Source organism: Phyllostomus hastatus, unplaced genomic scaffold (genome assembly GCF_019186645.2).
Source record: "Phyllostomus hastatus isolate PE091 unplaced genomic scaffold, TTU_PhHast_1.1 phas_contig_137, whole genome shotgun sequence".
NCBI classification, from domain to species: domain Eukaryota; kingdom Metazoa; phylum Chordata; class Mammalia; order Chiroptera; family Phyllostomidae; genus Phyllostomus; species Phyllostomus hastatus.
Window position 1 is genome coordinate 5,510,493 of NW_025333583.1, and position 22,777 is coordinate 5,533,269.

Below are 22,777 nucleotides of genomic sequence, written 5' to 3' on the forward strand. Positions count from 1 at the left end.
CCTAGCCTGACAAAGCAAGTTATGACACAAGGTTATACTTGGTTGGAGATATTCCTATACTCGCCCCTTCCCCAGTTAGGTCTAACCCCAGGTGAACAGGTAGATGACAGCCAAGCCAGGACCCAATGCTAATCTCGTCCTCTTCCAATCGTATCGGGGCTGACTCCTCCCTTTCTGTATAATCTGGAATGCAGAATGTCCCTGTGTTTCTTGGGTATAGGGCAGGGCAAAACAAGACTATCATTTATGAATAATACTGCTAGATTTAATGAAATCCACATTTTCTAGCAAAGGTAAAATTACGACAATTAATTATGAAATTTAACACAAACTAGACCAAGAGTTCCCAGACAGACAAAATAAAACTTCACTGCAGTAATGATATAACTTTCAAAAGGCCTGACTGTAACTGGCGTCTAAGCACATGTTAAGTGAAATTCTTCTATTTTCAGCATTTATTGATCTCCTGTCATTTAGACTAGTCTAGAAAACAAGGAGCCATTATGTCTAATGGCTGAGCCCCAATGTGGTGCAGAGGCATCTTTGGGGAATAATTCCGGGCACACTCTCTTGCCCCCCACCCTGGGAAGTTTAGCAGGAGGATTTGGTGGCCTCACCTCACCTCTGGATGATCGATCATGTACGAGGATGAGAAATGCCCCATGTCTGTTGCAGACGGGATGAGAAAACTGATTTAAGTGTGGTCTCAGCAGGCAGCTCTGGGGGGAAATACTTTCTGCAGGGGGCAGCGACACGCCCTGGTTCCCGAATTGTCCCTGTTTTGCTGGTGTCCACCACCCTTCTCAGGCATAACCTGATCTGGATGCTATACAGGGCTACTTGACTCAGGAAGAAATTGTCATGGACAGCTCAATAGGTTCCAGTTCCCCCCAGGGTTCATTCCATACACCTCCAAGTCCCTCAAAGCAGCTTTAAAAGAATCTTTGGAAGTGAGACCTCTCTCTGCAGTCTCACCGTATGGAGAGGCTCAGACCAGAGGGAGAGGAGTCAGGCGCCTTACCTGGTACCTGTCCATGGTAGAGATGAGGAGGGTGAAGGAAATGGCAGTGGCCGCCATGGCGTGGGTAGAGGGCATTCCAAACTCAGCAATCATTCTTTTCTCCAGTTTCACGACGGGAGGGGAAAAGGGGCGGGGCCACTTCAAGATATCCTTGGCCACCTGGCCAATATACATCACCAGCTGCAAAACCAAAGGACCAAGATGAGTCTATCCAAATAAGCGACATTAGTGAACTCCTACATTTCATGATTTTTTTTTTTGGCGTGGGGGGAGGGATTCCCTGTTTGTTGACTGAAATTCCCTTTCTTTCAGACCCAGTTACCTGCTGCAAAAGCCTTGCAGAGTGATATTTAATTGGTAAAAAGAAAAACAGGCCTGCTGGATTCCACACAGCAACTAAGACATAACATTAAGTCTTTTTAAAAAAGATTTAATTTATTTATTTTTAGAGAGAGGGGGAGGGAAGGAGAATGAGAAGGAGAGAAACATCAATGTGTGGTTGCCTCTCACACACCCCCTACTGGGAACCTAGTCCACAACCCAGGCATGTACCCTGACTGGGATTCGAACCAGCAACCCTTTGGTTCTCAGGCTGGCACTCAATCCACTGAACCACACCAGCCAGGGAATCACATTAACTCTTTATTTTAGTCATATAGTTAACAAACATTTATATAGCTCGAATTTGTGCCCAGTACTGTTCTAAGAGCTTTATGAATCATATTAACTTAATCTAATAGCATCTGCAGTGTGCAGAGTGCCCTGTGCAGGTGAGAACCATTGTATACAGTCAGTAAATGGTGGGACTCACTGGATTTGCATCCAGAGTTTGGCTTCAAAATCTGTGCCTTAAACAACCACTTGATAATGTCTATTCAAACACAGGATGATCCTGGACTAGAAGACCATCTAATACTCAGATCAGGCAGCTATTGCTTTCGACTTTTAGCCAGAAAAGTGACTGTTCTGTGGAACACCCAGCTAAAATTTTTTAAAATGCTACTGTTACTCCTGTTACATGTAGGCAACATACTGGATTTGACTTAACCTCACTCAGTAATCAGAAGCATCAGCAACATAAACGGTATGACATTTTCAGTCCTAAAATAAAGAACTCAATCTGGAAGGGTTTTTTTTTTTAATGACTTTTGCATGATGCCATTAATGAAGAAATTTCCAGCCCCTTTCTGTTTGCTCTTAAAGCAGAGGCAGAAATCAGAATTTGATTTCTATAACCCCAGAAATGAACAGGACTGTTAAACAGCGGACATTTATGTTGTCAGAGAGCTTTACAAGAGGGCCATTTCATGATCTGTTATAAAAGAGGGAAAAGCAAGCCATTGACTTAAGTCTCTGCATTTGCAACTCAAAGTGTTGTCTGAGAACAGCACCACCCCTGCGCTATTTTAAAATGCAGCTCCCAGGCCCCAGCCGGGGCCCACTTAATTCAAACCCCCACTTTCACAAGACTCGCGGGTGGGTAGTGCGCACATGGGAATTTGAGAAGCGCCGCTTTGCCCAGTATCCTTGCGCGGGTCATTTTGCCATCGGCTTTAATCATAAACGTTCTCGTCTTACCATGGCCGTATTGATCTTCCTAGGGCTTTATTTAGCTCATGATGGATGGTGTTACCTTGCTTTGGAACAAAACCCACTACAGGAGAACTATTTTGGAACAATTTTGATGAGTCAGCCAGATCGCCTTAGGCTTTCCCACATTCTGGCGCTTCCTTCCAGCTCAGTCCGTTGTTCAGTTGCTGGTTAACCCCAGGCATCGCTGCAGCAGAGTCCGCAGCCCCGGAAGGCACTGCTTGTTTTTGTGCTCTGCTGCCACTTGGCTCTGGGTTAGAAACCGAGACCCACTGTCGCTGCACAGCAGGCCCAAGCCACAGGCTTTAAAGCCTCAGGGACAATCACTCCAAATTCCACAGCCTCGATTTCTAATCGGACTTTGAAACTTAAGCTGTTTATCATCCCCTTATTACCAGCAACCAGGGTCCTGGGAAGCAGCTCACTCTTTTATGGCTCTGCCTCCCTCCTGTGAACCTGTAAAAACCACCTCAGACAGACTATTATATGTGGAGCTGGAGAACCTGCAGGTAGTATTGGCCACGGAGGATTTCTCAGAGGCTGCTTGAGATCGATTTTCAACCCTGCCCCCTCGCCACTCACCAACATAAACAAAATATCACAGGCATAATGACTAATTCTAGTGTGCTCGAAAATGCTTTAAAATCCTTGGACACAGGAGACCTTAAGATCGTAAAGTGAAGACAGGCTGGGCGACTCTCAGTCAGACAAAATTTACTTCCCTTGAGGTTCATGAGTTTCTCTGGCCTCATTTATAATTTCACCCTCTATGACTGAAGGATGTTTTTAAGAATGAGGGCAGTGGTTCATTTCATTTTAAAATATTACCATAGCTCTACCTTGTTTCTGATCAATAAATCTCAAATAGCAATTCCTATAAGAACAGCTCTCTTGCCCTGGCTGGTGTAGCTCAGTGGATAGAGTGCGGGCTGTGAACCAAAGCGTCGCAGGTTCGATTCCCAGTCAAGGTCCATGCCTGGGTTGCAGGCCATGACCCCCAGCAACTGCACATTGATGTTTCTCTCTCTCTCTCTATCTCCCTCCCTTCTCTCTCTAAAAATAAATAAATAAAATCTTTAAAAAAAAAAAGAACAGCTCTCTTTACACAAGAAAACGAGAGCCATATTTTTCAAGTCACACAGACAGAGTACCACTCACAGGGGGGTGAGTCCTGTCTCGCTTTCATTACAACAAAGCTACGAGGGGTCGCGCTCTGCGTTAGGTCTCCATCCCGGAGTGGGACAGACAGCCATGCAGACGGGGATCTCATTGCCGCACAGACATGCTTTGAGGCAAATTGTCCACAGAAATCCATGGGTGTGTCTATACGCAGAGACAGACTTCTGTTCAACCCGGGGGACCAGGAGCACTTGGGCTGAACGTTAAAGGACGATCGTTTAACAAAGAGGAGGGACTGGCAGAGAGGCACCACGGCTGCAGGCAGAGCAGGAACAAAGGCTTAGAGAAGCCATGCCGGGAGGGGAGGAGCGCCGGAGTTTACACCGTGAGGCACACCACTCCCGATCTGACCTGATGGAATGGCTACGATTCAACGGCTGACCACACAGGGGGCCAGGGGAAGCCCCTGGAAGTCTCATACACCTCTGGACGGCAAGCAAAACACTACAGCCACTTTGAAACAGGGCTGGACAGTGTCCTCACATGGGAAGCATGTGCTCTCCAATAAGATCCGGCTGTGCCACTGCTGGGCATTCACCCTTGAAGAATGAGAGCGCAGTCACACAAAGACTTGTGCATAAATGTTCGTGGCAGCTCCTCGGTAACAGCCCCAAACACCACCTTTTCCATGCACAGGTGAACAGGTAAACAAACTAGAGTATAATCACACAGTTGCATACTTCTCGGCAACAACAACAAAAATAAACTATTGATGCCATACTTCAGCATAAATGAGTCTTAAAATAATTATGCTGAGTTTCAGAAGAAGCCAGACCAAAAAAACAAACGAAAAAAAAGAGTACATACTGTATGTTTTTATTTCTCTACAATTCTTGAAAATGCAAACGACATTCTAGGACAGAAAGCAGATCAGTGGTTGTCAAGGAGGTGGGGAAAGAAATGACCAATCAGGAAACTTCTGGGAGTGATGGATACTTATCTTAATCATCGCGATGATTACAGGGATATGTATATATGTCAAAATGTGCCAAGTTATACATTTTAAATATGTGTGTACTTTGTGAATACACTAAAAATTATTCAACTATACGTTCTAAATGAGTGAATCATATAGTATGTAAATTATACCTCAATAAAGCTTTTAAATATGTGCAGTTTATTGCATGCAAATCACATCTTAAAGGTGGTTGTCTAAACCAGCTTGGATGGTATAGACCAGGTGGCTTACAAACAACAGAAATTTATTTCTCAGTTCTGGAGGATGGGAAGTCCAAGTTCAAGGTATCGGTAAGGGCCTGTTGCCTGCGTCACAGATGGCCATCTTCTCGGTACTAAAAAGTGAACTTTCAAGCCACGAAAAGACATGGAGGAAACATAAATACATATTACTAAGTGAAAGAAGGCACTCTGAAAAGGCTTCATACTGCATGATTTCATGTACATGATGTTCTGGAGGAGGAAAAACTAGAGAGGCAGTAAAAAGATCAGTGATTGCCAGGGATTCTGGGAAGGGCGGGTGAACTGGGAAAGCGCAGAGCATTTTCAGGGCGGTGCAACTATTCTGTATGGTCCTGTATTGGCGGATACATGTTATTATGCATTTGTCCACACCCAGAGAATGTACAACAGTGAACCCTAATGTAAACTACGGGCTTAGACGATTATAATACGTCAATGTAGGATCATCAGTTGCACCAGAAGTCCCACTCTGGTAGGAAACGTTGGTAATGCAGGGGGCTGTTCCCGTGGGGAGGGGGCGGCATATGGGAGCTCTGTGTGCTCTTCACTCACTTTTGCAGCAAACCTAAACTGTCCTAAGAAATAACGTCTATTAAAAAGAGTCCTGTGGCAGAAGAGAACTATTTCCCCATTCAGGTTGCACTTAAAGAGTATAAGGATTAACTTGATAGGGCTTGCCCGAAATGGAGAACTTTGCTCTGTACCTAAAGGACCAATTAAGCTCCAACATCTTTCACATTCCTTTGGGTTAAGGCCCCAAAGGCCCATATGTGAAAAAAAATTCCATGAGACGACAAGTCAATTACAAATCACTGACACTTCAGCAAACCAGCTGGGTCCCCTGCACGGTGCTGGTGGGGATGGGTGGGGGTCCCGATGGGAGTGGAGTAGCATTTCCTGATGAGAAACTAGCGGATTTTCTTACTTCTGCCCTGATTACAGGATGAAGGAAGTATGTAGGTAGGAAGAAAATCCATTTCTCTGGACAGTCTGCTGCTGATCTCTAGCAGATGCAGAGCTTTTCTGGAGAACCAATTCTGTCAACCAAAACATGTCCTCCCCCCATCCTGGAGGAGGGCTTCCCACTTGGGGTCTGTCCTTGATGGCTGGGCTCACCTGGGGCCAGAAGAGAAAACGGCCCATTTTCTCTTAGTGAGGCGGCCTTTTTAGTTATTACAGTCCAAAATGATGAGCTTACGGTGTCAAACACATCTCCGACAAGCAGGACATTACTCCTCACCCTTGACCTGAACAGTTTGGAAAACAGAAGGTCATCAAAATAACATGATTTCCAGTAGAGCAGCCACAGGATTTTCACAAACAAAGCCACGTGTTCATTCTTTACACACTGAGATTGCTGGCTGCCCCCACTGCTCTTCCTCCTCATGCAGCACCCCCATCCCGTGCAGAGAAGGCTCCGATCTTATTGCAATAAGAGCTAAGCCCACTGCAGGATGGAGGAGCCCTCAAGAGGCTCTTTTCAAATTACCCCCCACCCCATGCCATGCATCCACACACAGATGTTGATAAACTCTAACATCTTTCCTCTTTCTGGCTACACCCACAGCTTCCTCTGCCACGGGAAGTCGCGGCAGAAAAGGGTAAATGACAGGAGTTGTGATATTTCCTAGGTCTCATGGTGTGAAAACACTGGGAATCACAGTCTATCCATGGATTTATTTTCAATAAGACAGAAATTAGTTATATCATTCTTTATCTGTTGGATAGTTGAGAACAATGAGATGTAACCCAACTAACAGAGCTTCTCTACCAACACATACCCATAGTGCTTTTCAATTGATCCAAATTAAGCTCCTTCTCCTTCTCCTCAGGTTGCTAATATGACGATTTGGAGAAAGAGAAATCAGACACCCAACCATTCCACTCCTAGGTACATACCCAATAGAACTGAAAATGCATGTACATGAATGTCCTTAGCGTCATCCTTCTCAATGGCCAAAAAGTTTAAACACCCTAAACACCCACCAACAGCTGAATGGATAAACAAAATGCAGTATAGCCTTCCAATGGAATACTATTTGACCAAAGTAGCACTGAGGTACTGATACATGCCATAGCACGGATGAACCTTGAAAACAGCCTGCTCAGTGAAAGGAGCCAGGCAAGAAAGGGACAAATACTGGATGTTTCCATTTATATGAAATTGTTCAGAGAAAATGCAAATCCAAAGACAGAAAGTAGATTAGAGGGTGCCTGGGCCAGTGGGAGAAGGGTATGGGGAGTGAGTACCAACCGATATGGGATTTATTTGGGGGAAGACAGAAATGTTCTGGAGTTAGATGGTTGCACAGCTTTGTGAATGTACTAACAACCACTGACTTACATTCTTTAAAAAGGTAAGCATTATGATGTGTGGATGGTGCCACAATTAATACAAGAGGAAGAGGAACTAGGCATTAAGATGGGTCCTCAAATACCCCTTCAGTGTGTCCCTTAAGTCCTTTGTTCCAAATGTTATTGCCAATGTCTTCAAATATTCATTCAGCAGGAGTAGCTACGGGGACTACTAATAGTCTTACCTTCCAATGTCCTGCCCAGCTGTGGCTCGGACCCCCAGTTAGTTCGACAGGGCACTGAGGGGGTGACTGCATATGCCCCAGAGAAAGCTGGTGAAAATCTAGCTACTCAAAACCATGAGGACAAAATTTGTTTTAGGAGCAGATTTCGGCTGTGGAAGGTTTTAAGATGAATAATTTTCCAAAAAAAAAAAAAGGGCGGGGGGAGTCTGACTACACTAGCCCATGTTTTGTTTTTCTCCCTGGAATGAATACACATGGCTCTCTATTGGCCTTCAGGGAGTGAATGAAAAGCATTTCTTTGTTGTGGTTATTTGGGAATCTTCTAGAGACTACTGCTTACTACGAAAAGTTGTTATCAGTAGATGAACACCCTCTCCTACGTGGGGCATTATTTTTATTTACTGTGGAGAATCCAGGGCTCCTTTACAGCATGTATTGTGTGGGCGTGCACATGTTTATGGGGCTAGGGTGGGGGTGGCAGTGAGTCAGTGGGAGAAACGATTGCAATTTTAGACTAATAAAATTTCATCCCATGCCTGAAGCACCAAAACAATGCAATTACAGAGCAGACACTATAACTCACAGAAGCCCATCAGAAAACCGGTCCTCATGCACTCCAAGTTCCGTACACCTGAGATGCGTTAACGAGAGCAACAAATGGCAGGTGAGGAAAATAAAGTCATTCAGTTACCACGTTTTCTTGCTCTAAGTCTCTACTTTTTCAAGTTCACGTCTACTTCTGAAAAAGGTTTTTTTAAATTTTATTTATTGATTTTAGAGAGAGAGGAAGGGAGAGGGGAGAGTGAGAATGGGGGAGGGGGAGAGAGAGAGACATCAGCTTGTTGTTCCATTTATTTATGCATTCATTGGTTGCTTTTTTTAACTTTAAGTATTGTTTTTTTAATTACTTTATTATTGTTCAATTACAGTTGTCTGCATTTTCTCTCCACCACTCCCCCTGGCCCCAGCCAAACCCACCTCCCTCCTTTGCTTCCACCCTCCCCCTTGTGCAAAAAAATGAAACTCGATCACCAATTTACACCATACACAAAAATAAATTCAAGGTGGATAAAAGACTTAAATATAAGTCGTCCCTGGCTGGCGTAGCTCAGTGGATTGAGTGCGGGCTGCGAACCAAAGCATCGCAGGTTCAATTCCCAGTCAGGGTAAATGCCTGGGTTGCAGGTCACGGCCCCCAGCAACTGCACATTGATGTTTCTTTCTCTCTCTCTCTCTTTCTCCCTCCCTTCCCTCTCTAAAAATAAATAAATAAAATCTCTTTAAAAAGATTAAATATATATATGTCGTGACACCATAAAAGCCCTAGAGGAAAACACTGCCAGGAAAATCTCGGACATTCCACGCAGGAATATTGGTTGTTTCTTGTATGTGCCCTGACCAGGGACCACAGCCAGGACAATGCTCTCACCAATGGAGCTATGCAGCCAGGGCTGCTTCTGAAATTTCAGAAGACGAACACCAAAGGTATAAAGATCAGTAGTGAAGTCACAGGTATAGTGTATCTTTAGGAAATTACGTCAAATCAGCAGAGCCTCCTTTTCATTAAGGAGGAGTTGGGTTAAATTATAACCCATGTTTGCACAGTGATTTTTTAAGTGTCTGTTTATAGACCTTATTTAATGTTCATGCCATTCCTATTTTACAGATGAGGAAATTGAAGGTCACAGAGGGTGGACGTCTCACCGAAGATGACGCCGTCAGTGTAGAGGAGCTGGAATTCTGTTTCTGGATTCCAAATCCTATGGTCTTTTCTCCACGTCCCACCATGTAGCCTCTGGCAAATAATACTGAAAACGAATAGCTACCCTTAAAGCATGGATGTCATTAAAATAGGCTTCGGGGTCAGTACACCCTGAAGGATATTTAGCCTCCAAGAGTGAGACAGGGGAACTGTGAGCGCACCTGCACTCGCCTGTCCTTTCAGGTTGGCATCTGTGTGGGAGGCCGGGGCGGCGGCCACCTTGCTGACTTGACCGACCGTGAGCCTGGTTTTAGGCTGAAGGTCATTAACATTGAACACCTGGCTGTTGAAGCCACCACAGACTCTCCTTATCCATTTGGTCAGAGCTGGGTCATTTCACTCTGTAAAGGGATGGTTTTTCTGGCTGAAGAACCTTGGGAGCTGAAGGTTGCCTCGGTGATTCGGCCAGCATACAGTCTTAGGGAACTCAGAAAAGGTGTGAGTGGTGGTCACTCAGAAGAAACAGATAAAAGATTTGTCTTAATCCTTCCAAAAACTCCACAAAGTCGAGCCGTGCAACCTCATCTACGCCAGCTCTGAACCCCAGTCCGGGGAGTGTCGGAGGCTCTCACCTTCCACGTGACCAGTCGGCTGCTCTGCACGGTAAGGCCTGGTAAGAAACTGGGACTTGGGGTGCAGGCTGGTACAACCTGTGCTGTAACCTCTGGGCGTTAAAACCACTTCCCGTCACGAAAGCAATGTTCAAAAAGCACTTGATCTGATGGTCCTTGTTTGAGAAAGTTCAAAGGTTAGGGGCTCTCTGTTTGTCTGGATTAGGTTCCCTTCTCACATGCCCAAATCTTCCCACTTGTCTTAGTTGGCAAATAATTTAACAGTGAACTTCCTAACTGGTGATAAGAACTGTAGAGGGTTAGCCTCAAACCCTCAGGTCTAAGTGAGTGTCCTTGGTCCCTAGCAGGCTGACCTTCAGCTGGCTGGCTGCATTTCCTCAGGCTACACAAGTGCACGTGGGTGGGGGGGGCAGACTTCATGGTGAGGAGCTCTGTCCGGCAACAGTCCACAAGCAAACTAAATTAGCAGTTAAGAAGAGGCTGAGAGGAAATGAAGAGCTAAGGAAACGCATATGAAGAAAAACTCAATATGCGGGCTAACAAAATTACGGGAGCCATAATCACAGGATGCAGGGAAGAAAATTCACTTACAACAGCGCAGATGATGTCCGTCTTCGGTCCTCAGAGAAGGGCGCCCTGGATATGTATCTGCTCAACTAACGGGGGAGCAGCCAAATGGACTTCGCTATTTCTTCATACAACATCTATTTCCGCTCTCAGTCTGATGCCTCAGACTGAGCGGTCGGCCCAGGGCAGAGCCAGTGCGCCTTTCCAACGACTGCCAGCCAGGTGACTGTGAGTGGGCATGGCCACCAGTCTGTGTGCCCAAGTGGGTCCAAAGTGCAGAGGCTCAGCGTACTATGTCCACCATACCCCCAGTCGGCTGTGTTTATTAATACTCCTATTTACTCCTCACCGTGCGGCCCCCCAGCTTTTCCTGTCATCGTGAAAACAGTTTTCCTTCCATACGGAAAACAGACATCTGGAGGGGAGTTAGGGCCCACACGGTCATCACATCACTGCTCCCCTCCCCCACCACCATCACCACAGGGGACAAAAGCGGTCACATCTCACCTGGGAAAGAAGCTGACCTTGGGCTGAGGTGTAACCTCTCTCCTGGGAAATGTCCAAACCTGTGACGGTCTCCTCCATGCTGAGGCAGAGCCCGAGCTCCGTCATCAGGGGTGGCCACCTATCTCAGGGATATAACCTCTCAGCGAGAATGATGGACTGAACAGTCCCCTTGACCCCGGGGTCTGACTCTGCCTGCCTGCAGGTAACACCTTTCTGGAGACCGAAGGGTGCAGACATGCCCCGAGTCAGGCCCGAACTGAGAGCTCAGTTCTGGGCCAGGGCTCCGTGTCCTGAGTCGTCAGGCTCCCTGGTCTAGTAAACAACACCATGGAAGGGCCTGTTGGGGGTAACATACTGACACCAACTTTGAGAGCTCAACCCTCAAAAATGTCACTCACCCCCTCTTGAGATGAAAATAGTCTAAGAACTAGGATTACACTGCGTTTGACAAGGGGTTGTGGACATGTAAATACTGTGCAGCCCATCAACTCCAAAACCCAAGTCTCCTAATTTCCTGTTGGCTTCAATCATGACTTTCCTCCAAAGGACCGACTTTTCTCCTTATGCCCCGTCTTTGCTGCTCCGTCCTCATCTCCGGCAGGAGGGCGTCATCTCCACCTTTCTCCCAGGCAGAGAGAAATGGGTCCCCCTCCCCCCCGAGTTAGATGGCTCTCCCCCTGAAGAGCCAGTCTTTGAGTAGAAAGGGACAAGAGTCTCCACGGGCCCCCTGCCTGACGCCTGCTCACTGCAGGGAGCAAGGGAAGGAGGCTGGATAGCAGAGATGAAGCGGAGGGGGAGAGCAGAACGCCATTGATGTGCCAGTAGGCCAGTGAGTGATTAACCCCAACCCTGTTAGGAGGGGCTGTGGGTCTGTGTCAGAACCTCCCCCAGCAGGACTGAGGGCTGTAACCTCCCCGTGACCCTCTGTGAGCAGTGAGCAAGGCTCGCCTGGAGCCTGCCAGCGCCTGCCTTCCAGCCCATGGGTGGCCTCCACCTCTTCTCCCCGGGCCTTTTCTCTGCAGTCTCCACATTCCTCCCTAAGGCTGAGCGAAAGCATTTTCACAAAACAACTGCTGGGTGAAGTGTCTTATCAGATCTGAAGCACGGCAAATGTTTGATTGAGAAAACCAACTCAAACATGACCTGACCTTATACTTTCATTCGTTGATTTATTTATTTATTTAATCCTTACCTGAGGACATTGTTCTCATTGCTTGAGAGAGAAAGACAAAGAGAGAGAAACATTAATCAGTTGCCTTCTCATAGGCGCCCCAACTGAGGAATGAACCCATAATCTGTGTATGTGCCCTGACTAGGAACCGAACCTGGGACCTTTTGGTTATGGGACAATGTAGACTAATATTTTTACTTTATAAAAGCAACCCCAACCCCACCTCACGTGGATGCTCGGTGTCTGGAACTGTGTCTGGCACAGTCTCAGCCCGGAACTCTCTCCCCCACCCACCTGGCTGGCTGCTTCTCATCCTTCAAGCCTCAAGTTAACTGCAACTAACGCAAAGTGCCCTTTCTTGACCATCTTCTTTGAAGCAGGTCTCTGCTATCGCCCTGATTGTGGCCTAAGCAATAATTATATAATCTTTAGTGATTGTGTTGATTTACTTATCACTGACTGTTCAGCCTGTGACTAAACCCCAGGAGAGTGGGACGGAGTCTGTCTTGTTCACCGTTTCGTCCTCCGCACTGAGAGTGGTATTTCATAGCAGGCCCTTGGCAGCTGTGTGGGAGGTGAATGGATGAATGACTAAAAGTTGTTGCTCACCAACTGCAAAGTAAGAAAGAGATCCATGCTTTTTTAAAAAGCAAATAAAATCTGGTTTCTGGTTCAAAGATTCCTTAGCAGTTCACTAGTTTCGTACTGAAAAACCCTGACGGAATCTTGACCAAATTTGTGTCCTGACTATCCACCAAGGCTGCTGGGGAGTCATTTTGGTGGGGAGCAATTCTGTTTTTAAAAGATCCCTAGGAACTACTTCAGTACTTCTAGATTTTTCTAGTGTATCTTTAGCACCCTGAACTGTAATTACTTCTGTACATGTCTGTTCTTGATTGGGGGATAGCTCTTAAACCATCTTTGTAGAAACAGCCTTTATTTATTTTACTCAATAATTATTCATTGAGTTGCTACTATGTGCCGGGTTCAAGTAACAATAAAGACCCATCCAGGAGGGAGTGAAGACGCAAGGTTCAGGGTGGTCTGTCTAGAGATGATGTCTGTGCTGAGACTTGAGCAGCCAGGGACAGGTGAGATCATGCGACACTAGGAATGAAACACACAGTAGAGCACAGGCATGTCTAAAACACAGGGACTGGGAGAGAGTGGGGTGGCAGGGTGTCATCCGGAGCTCTGTGACTCCAGAGAAGAGAAAGGGTAGCAAGAAGGATAAAGGCAGAAATTTAGGCAGAGGTCCAGTCGGCCTGAAAGATAATTTTAAGGTGCTTGGACATATACATGTTTTCAAGAGCGGTTCATGGTCATTTTTGCATTTGCAGTAGGTCACTTTCCGTTCTGTGGGGAGGAGGAATAGTTGGAAGGAGGCTTATTAGAAGGTTAATGTGATAGTGAAAAACAGAGATGACGCAGGACTGAGGCGATGTTTCCAAACCTGCTGCAAACATAAAACTCCCAGTGCCCGTTACAGAATAAAACTCCGTGCTCAGTGACTCAGCGCCCACACCGTGGCTCCCGGAGAACCAGACCGCTCACCCCAGGCAACAGCGAGCTGAGACGCCAGGGCCTGCGGGGCACGGACTGTGTTTGTTGGTTGTGCTTGTGTTGTAGCTTTTGGGTCACACCTCCCTGTGATAAGGGAGACTGTTCAGATGTTTCCATTGAAAAGTCCTGCTTTTTGGACCTACCAAGCTCATGGAAAAAAGAGTAAACAAGTGACCTATATTGGTAAATAACTTAGGATGTACAGCTGTGGCCAGTGTTAATTACTCTAGAAAATAACTCGAGGAGATAATTAAGACTCTAACATAAAATACCATGTAACTTCTTCAACAGACATAACATCTAAGATATACTACAGGTTTAAAAAATGCTATTGTATGGTTCATTACTACAGACCTGATCATACTATTAGCTACATTAATGTCCCCAAATTAACCAGTACATAAACACATATTTGATGGAGTTAATCTAGCGATTTTTGACCTTTTTCTTTTCATGGCACACATAAGCTAATTACTAAAATTTTGTGGCACACTAAAAAAATATATTTTTTGCTGATCTGACAAAAATAAATAGGTAAAATTTAATTCATTCACACTGGATGGCCATTGTTGTGTCGACTGTTGTCATTTTTTATCTGACAATCAGAGGGAAAAGAGGTCCATCTCCCTGACTAAACAGTCAGGTGTTGCACGTTTTAAAAATTCTTGCAGCACACTGGTTGAAAATCACTGTTAATCAACAGCCTAGGTATTCTAACAGAATTAAAATGAATTTTCTGTTATTTTAAAATTCTGTAGCACTCTTGAATGCCCATATTCCTTGTGAACTATTTATTCATTAGAACTAATGATAAGACAAGCTAGTTGACTCTGTAGACACAGCTGAGAAATAGGTCCTATATAGCAAATTCTCAATGGTTCTCATGAATTCTGGGAAAGCTGGATCTAAAATATTTAAAGTGAGTGAAAATACATAAAGATGTCATTTAATATTGGGCTGTGGAAGGTGCTGTGGGTCACATTCTAATAGACTTACACCCAGTGCTTGTACTTCGGAGTATAAACACGAATGAGGACGTCGCTGCATGTTTGAGCAGCCATCCTTCCCAAGCAGATGCCAGTGTTAGCCTCAACAAATGGCTCCCTCTCCTCATTTTCTTGCTACTTTTATGTTGCTTTGGCTAGAGGGAGAATTCAAATGCTTTCCTGGAAGGTATTCTGCAAGACAAAAGACCGTGTATTGCTGGAGGGGAGCAGACCCACCGAAAATTCTGCCACAGAGGACACTGGAGCCTGAGAGCCGTAGTGCAGCTCTGCAGGGGTACCTGCGCTAGGGCTAGAGTCCCCGTGTTCTCTGTCCAATGAAAAACAAGCTTGGATTTAGATAAGGATAGACCTTTGTTTGAAAGACCGGGGAAGGGGCTTCCTAATTCATTTTTATGCCCTGCAGCACCAGCACTGGATATAACTATATTCCAATGTAACCCAAGATCACCTTCTACAACCAGATATTAAGTGGCGTCATATTTTTTCTCACTTCATCCCTAGTGCAGTAGGGAGGCCCCTCTGATCGTGAGATCTGCAAGTTCAAGCAGAAGGGGGCTTTTCTTTACAGGAGGAATGAAGGCTGGAAAGATGCTCCTTGCGTGAGGGGAGGTGGCTAGGACAGCAGGTCAGCACATGTTCACCCTAAAATCAGCTCATTCTCAGAGGGGGCTTAAGGAAGGGCTGCGTGCTGGCTGGGGTGAAAGTGGGTCAAGGTCCAGGGGCCTGGGGATGGAGAGAGGCTTAGCTCAAAGTTTGGTCGAGTCAAGGTAGAAGGTATTTTGTAGATGGGCCAGTGAGGACCAAGTTCAGCTAGTCATTCATTAGGACAAAGAATGGGAATTGGAGGGTTTGTGTCTTGCCTTATCACAGGTAAACAAGGGGCACATCTGTGAGTTTTGTGTGAGCTATACAGGGACAGCAGGGTCCTTGTAGGAAGTCACTTCCTGGATCACAAATGGAACCTTGAAGGTTTGCTTTTCCAGGAGGACAGGGCTCAGGTGAAATTTGAAAGGGTCACCTTTCCTTTCTTTTTTTTTTTTAAGATTTTATTTATTTATTTTTAGAGAGGGAAGGCAGGGAGATAGAGAGAGAGAGAAACATCAATGTGCGGTTGCTGGGGGTCATGGCCTGCAACCCAGGCATGTGCCCTGACTGGGAATCGAACCTGCAATGCCTGGTTCGCAGCCCGCACTCAATCCACTGAGCTACACCAGCCAGGTTTCTTTTGTTTTTAAGCCAAGAGTTTATCTAATCAGATTTTGATTGTGGGGTTGGGGGGGGATATACATTTAAAAAGGGCTTTGGTGAAAGTACTTTCAGACCGGCTCTGACGTTGGTAACCCCCGTCAGACTCTAATGCCATCAGCAACCCCTCGATTAAGGACACGCTGAAGACCAGCTGCCAGGAGCTTTCTGAGAGGCTGACTCCAGGCAGAGCCAGAGTTTCTGGCACTAAAACAGGGCAAACTTCCCTTTCAAAGAGAAAACAAAAATGATCGCCTTTACCACAGGTTTAAAGATCTTTAAATCCTGCTCAGATTTACCCAGTATAGCTTACAGTGGCTACATGTACAGTTTTCTTTGTGAAGATTAATAAAGGAGACCTCAACCAAAACTGGAGTTGGGAGGGCCTCGAGGGGGACTCTCATGCCCTAACAGTCTTTCTTGATCGCATCAAACAGGAAGACACCTGCCTTTTACCTCCAATAGAAAGGTGTTTTCTACTCTAGTACCCAACCAGGAGGAAGGAAAATAGTCCCCTCCCCTGGCAATGGCCAGGCCAATGAGAGACAGTTACAACCCAGCCAATGAGAAGACACTACATTTCAAATTCCCACTTTCCTCCAGTGGGCTCTATGGTATCACAGCTCTTTCCAAATTCTCCTTTTCTCTATAAAAGAACAGTCTTCTCCTTTGTTATCGTAATCTGTCTAAGGTTGTCTTGTACTTGCACGTCCTGAATTGCAATGCTCTGCTATTCCTGAATAAATACATTTTTGCTGATAAAACAACTGACTTTTATTCTTAAGGTCAACTTCTTTGAGCTTTTATTAAAGGTGCATTTTCCCATCTATGCATATTTCTCTACATCATTTACCTACAGTCTAGACTATTGGGCCCTTTCCAAAGACTCTTCACTTGCTCCAAAGATCCTTTATTTTGAGTCTGACACAGTACCACGAAATCAAACGAGGGCTGGATTGAGAATGAGATCTAGGTGTCGTTAATATCTCATCCTCAGTTTCACCATATGTAAGTGCAGATATTAATATCTTACAAAATTAATGTTATGTTGAGATAAGAACATATTGGGAAGTTCTGTGCCATCTGTGGAACTGTATGCTTCTTTTTTTACACATTATTTTTAGAGACAATGACTGACTTATGGAAATTTTCTCCTTTCCTACTTACATGCCCCTAATATCATATTTTAAATACAGAAATACTATAGAACCTATTTGTATAGTTTGCTTATGTCCAGCTGTTTCCACAGTACAGGTGAAGAGTTGACATGAGACCAATTACACTTGAGTACAATCTCATCATCTTAAGAGGCAAGAACAAGGACTTTCTGGTAAAGATGGCAGCCTAGGGAAACACAGCTTGCCTCCTCACACAACCGCATCAAAATTACAATTAAAATAGAGAATAACCATCATTCAGAACTATCAGAAATCAAGTTGAAAGGAAGTCTGAAACTATGGAATTAAAAAAACCACATCCATCCAGACTGGTAGAAGAAGGGGAGATGCAGAACAGGCTAGTCTCACATTCATGGGTGGTCGACAGAAATTCAGGAGGGATATCTTGGGAGTGAGGAATGGCAGCTCCACACCAGACTCCCCAGCCTATGGTTCCAGTGCCAGGAAGGTAAGTCCCCATAACTTCTGGCTATAAAAAGCAGCAGGCAGTGAGTCAGTGGAAGAAACTCCTGGAGTCCCAGCAGTTCCTTTTAAAGAATCCACCCACAGTCTCAGACTGCTCTGTCTGAGTTCCAGCACTGGGGTCGCTGCCTGAAGGGCAGCAGTGGCCTACAGGGAGGGACTGAAGTGTCTGGTGGGCAGAGGCCATTGCCCCTTTTCTAAGCCCTCTCTCCACAGAACCACAGAGCTGGCAGGCTGGTGCCATATCTGAGACTCCATCAACCTGGCTAACACCGTTTGACCTCGCCCTGCAGATCCCCAGAGACCCTGTCCCACTCAACGTATGGGCCCACCCAAGCTGATTTTCCATATGAATGGCTGGTGGCTCCTGCTTCACAACTTCCTAAATTCTCTCAGACAAGCAACAGACAGTCTCAGCAGTCCCCAGACCCTGTACCTCTTGTTAAATGGCTGCAGGCCTGGCACTAACAGCAATCAACCTAGATTCACAGCTTGGCTTCACCTAAGAATCTCCAAGCCCGGCACAAGCAGCAGCCACTTAGGTTGCTTTGTAGCTTAGGCAGGGTAGACCTGAGCAAATCACAGGTGGGGGCTGACCTTGGCCTGTACCACCCAGGAAACCTCAGGGTCTACACACCCAGTGGACAGCTACAGAGCATGTTGGAGCACCACCACCCTGTGCCTGCACAGCTGATCCTCCATGGAGGGCGGTGGTCAGTGGTTACAGTTAGTCCTTGCAGCTGATTGGCCTGGGTAAATCCCTCCCATTGATTTGCCAACAGCAATCAAGTCTCAACTACAAGAGGAGGGTGTACTCATCCCACACAGAAGAGTCACCTCAAGTACCCAGCTTGGGTGATAGGGGAGGCTGTGCCACTGGACCCTACAGACACCTACTACATTAGGCAACACTACTGAGACAGGGGGTCATAGCAGCTCTACCTAATACATAGAAATAAACATAGGGAGACTGCCAAAATGAGGAGACAAAGAAACAAGGCCCAAATGAAAGAACAGATCAAAACTCTAGAAACAGAACTAAACAAAAAAAAGATAAGCAATCTTTCAGATGCAGAATTCAAAACACTGGTTATAAGGATGCTCAAGGAACTTAGTGAGGACTTCAGCAGCATAAAGAAGATCCAGTTAGAAATGAAAGGTACACTAATTCAAATAAAGAATTACAGGGAAATGACAGTAGAGTAGATGAAGTCAAGAATCAAATCAATGATTTGGAACATAAGGAAGTAAAAAACAGACAATCAGAACAACAATAAGAAAAAAGAATCCAGGAAAATGAGGATAGTGTAAGCGGCCTCTGGGACAGCTTCAAGCCTTCCAAATTTGCATCTTAGGGGTGCCAGAAGGAGAAGAGAATGAGCAAGACATTGGAAATCTAGTGGAAAAAATAATGAAAGAAAACTTCTCTCATTTGGTGAAGGAAATAGACATGTAAGTCAAGGAAGCATAGAGAATCCCAAACAAGATGGATGCAAGGAGGCCCACTCCAAGACACATCATAATTAAGATGCCAAAGGTTAAAGATAAAGAGAGGATCTTAAAAGAAGCAAGAGGAAAGCAGTTATTTACCTACAGGGACATTCCCATAAGACTGTCAGCTGATTTCTGAAAAGAAACTTTGCAGGCTAGAAGGGGTTGGCAAGGGATATTCAAAGTCATGAAAAGCAGGAACCTACAGCCAAGATCGCTCTACCCAGCAAAGATATCATTTAGAATTGAAGGGCAGGTAAAGAGCTTTCCAGATAAGAAAAAAACTAAAGGAGTTCATCATTACCAAACCATTATTATATGAAATGCTAAAGGGACTTATTTACGAAAATGAAGATCAAGACTATGAACAATAAAATAGCAAAAATACATATGATCAAGAATTAAATCTAAAAAACAAAACTAAACAAACAAGAAGAACAGAGACAGAATCATGGATGTGGAGAGCATTTTGATGGTTGCCAGATGCGAGGGGGTGTGTGGAGGAACGGGTGGAGAGGTGAGGGGATTAAGAAGTACAAATAAGTAGTTACAGAATAGCCATGGGGATGTCAAGTATAGGAAATGGAGCAGCTAAAGAAACTATGCATGAGCCACGGACAGGAACAAATCGTGTGGGGATTGCCTGAGGGAGTGGGGGTGCTGGGTTGGGGAGGGCAAAGGGGGAAAACTGGTACAACTGTAATAGTATAATCAATAGAATATAATGAAAAATGGTAAAAAACAAAAAAAATGAGGCAAGAACATTTTAATCTTTTACTTCTTTTTTTCAGATTGTGCTATAGTGCATCTAGACGTAGTTTAGGAACAAGATGTTTGTAGTTATAATAATGAACTGTGCTCATGGCTGCAAGATCCCCAAACAAAACACAGTGAAGGCTGAAGCTTGATGTATTTGCAAGAACAGAAGATTCAGAAGATGTGTGAGGAGATGCCTTCAGAGATTGCTACGCTTGTCTTCTTAGTCATATCAACATTGATTGTTTAAATGCATATAACCTCAGAATTGAGGTAAAAATTGTCCAAAGGACCTGAGAGGAATATTGAACATTGCCTGTGTTTTTATTTGGGCATCTGTCCTCCTATGGTTTGCTGGGAGAATTTCCATCATAAAATCTCTGTTCCACTTACCAAGCGTATTTTCTGAACCAGAGCCCATTCCGTGCGTGGATCTCTGTATTTTCCTCTTCAAAGGGACACTTTAAAAAGGCTCTGGGTGACTTTATATCTGCTCTATAGATCTACCTAAAATACACTCCTCATGAATGTACAAGGTTATGCAAAATTAACATCCTTAAGAGACCGAAATAACAGATTAGCACACATTTAACTATCCTTTTAGGCAGCTCTACCATTTTAAAAATAGGCACCTGGTTTCCTGAAACTCAGACTCTTGACAGAATGTTAATGCTTGAGTCCTTTCAGGGTTAGAGACGCACCCTTTTGATTGCTCCCTGGGGCAAATGTTGAAACATTCTTTGTAGATTAGAAGCTTTTTTTTTTTTAAAGCACAAAACGTAGTCTTGTACATTCTAAAAGCTTTCCACAGTACAAATTCAGGTTTAAATTTCTGAACTCAGCCCCCAACAGGCAAAAGCTTGTTTGGAATGCTTCCCCAAGTGAACGAGCCTCCATCTTTCCCTATTTTTTTAATGCATTCTAATCAAACAGCCATGCTGTGGTCTCGGTTGGCTAGCAAAAAATGGAAACTTTCGGTCCATCCCCTGTGTCCATTCTTTCTAGCTAAATGTCTTCCCCAGTTATGTAGACCAACACTGAACAGTGCACATAGCCCGGGTTTAAGAAGTGCTCGTGGGGGTGGGGTCAGGCTGGGATGGGCTTGGTCCCACTGGCAGCCCTAATACAGGGGTGCCCTCGATGGCGGACTTAGTTAAATCCAGAAGTAATCTCCTCCTTCAACTGAGCCTTCTGTTATGGTCTAACCAGAGAAGTCAGCTGTCTTAGTTCACTCATTTAGACTTTATTTGTTTTCCAGTGTCAGTTCAAAAGGAAGCAAGCTTTCTGCTGCTCACAGCTTGGTAATTCCCAAGCTCGAGTTTTTGGGGAAACCTTCAGAATGTTGTTTCCCAGGCCCTAGAGTCAAATTGTGATGCATTTAAAAAGCATTTTCAAATTGAACAAAACATTTTTTCCCCTTCTGGCTTCAGTGCCTGTGAATGCCAGAAGAAATTTAATTTTGAGAGGGATAAAAACATAACATCTCTTTCTAGTTAAATATGAGCACATGCAATGCAAACAGTGAATTTACAAGCATGCGCACATGGAAACTCAGAGCAAGACCCGTGGGCTTTGTGATCTGTGCCTGCACTAGGGGAGCCCTGAACCCCACCGAGCCCCTTTGTCCCTTGGCTTACAAGTGCTTCCTCGTGACTCAGACCCTGGGTGAGTTCAACTACTTCCCTAAGGACTCCTTTCCCAGAGATTCACTTACTGTCGCTCCTCTTGGGGGCCCCAGGAAACCTGGTAGGAGCCAGCTCAGTGAAGGCATGTGGGGGTGTCACCCCAGGGAAATTTGATAGCGCCAGAGGCATTCCTGAAGCCCGAAGACACCATTAAAACAGACCGAATATCCTAACAGGTCCACCACCATCAGTATTTTTTATAATTGTAAAGCTTTCAAAATAAGAGGGGTCCTGCAGGTGTTTTGTTCAACTCTGCTTTCCACAGACAGTCACACTGAGGCCCAGAGATCAATGTTATCTGGCTGGTTATCAGTAAACTCCGGACTAGAATCGATCACACCCTGTAACAGCCAGTGCGCTCTGAGCAACCCCAGCCTGGCCACAGCGCCCCCAGACTCTTCTTAGAGGGAATAAACCATCCTTTGATTTAATGATTCCTTGTAGGTTAAAGATTCAAAAGTATCCCTATCCCATTCTCCTTTTCTTAAAAATGTATTTGTAACAAGTTCAAGTTATGTTTAATCATTTATGATCCATTTATCACACAGTAGCATATAAATTGTATACTGTGATCAAACATTGCATAGATGGCCAGATGGACCAAAAAAGCGAATTACTTTCAATCAATAAATGCGATAGGTTTAGGAAACTTTTTCTTATGTTTTCATTTTTTTAAAAAAATTGATGTGCAACGGCTAAAATGAAGAATAAAATTAATTGAGCACACTAAATATATAATAAAAGCTGGATTATACTTAATTAAGGGAAAAGGCTAGGGCAGAACGCAGTGGTTCACAGCCAGGGTTCTAGAGTAAGAGCCACAGGTTCAGATCCTGGCTCTGCCCCTGACTGGCTAGAGCAGCCTGGCCAGCCTGCTGACGTTTCCTGTAAAAGGAGAGACATAACAGCACTTCACCCAGCGAAGTTTCTAAAGCCCTCGGCCCGTGTCCAGCATGTAGAGAGGAATCAGTGCATGCTGGCTGTGGCTGCACGGTGAGCTCTCGGCATCCTGAAAGCGGCACAGAGGCTGCCCCCATGGGAGAAACAGGCACACTGGGAGGACACGGCCACAGGGGGCCTCCCTTTGTGAATTTTGCAGTGTCACTTATTCCTTAGCAGTGGTGCTACAGCTCTCTGAGAATTAAATGTCCAACACAGGGGGCACAGTCAGAGCCCAAGGGCTGGACTCAGCCAAGCGAGGAGAATGCTGGGGCCAGGGTTGGGCCTCGGACACCAGCAGGGGCCAGGGCAGCTAGGGGAGGCCAGAGGTCCTGGAGGGAA

The 22,777-nt window shown here is 45.1% G+C and overlaps 1 protein-coding gene across 1 annotated transcript in view; it reads right to left on the reverse strand.

Annotated features, from left to right (window-relative positions):
- Positions 1-22,777, reverse strand: part of SGPP2 (sphingosine-1-phosphate phosphatase 2) — a 104,299-nt gene that overhangs the window by 31,842 nt on the left and 49,680 nt on the right. Inside the window, exon 3 of the mRNA XM_045852859.1 lies at positions 1,022-1,201. Within this exon, the coding sequence (XP_045708815.1) occupies positions 1,022-1,201 (180 nt within the window). The remainder of the gene's footprint in view (positions 1-1,021; positions 1,202-22,777) is intronic.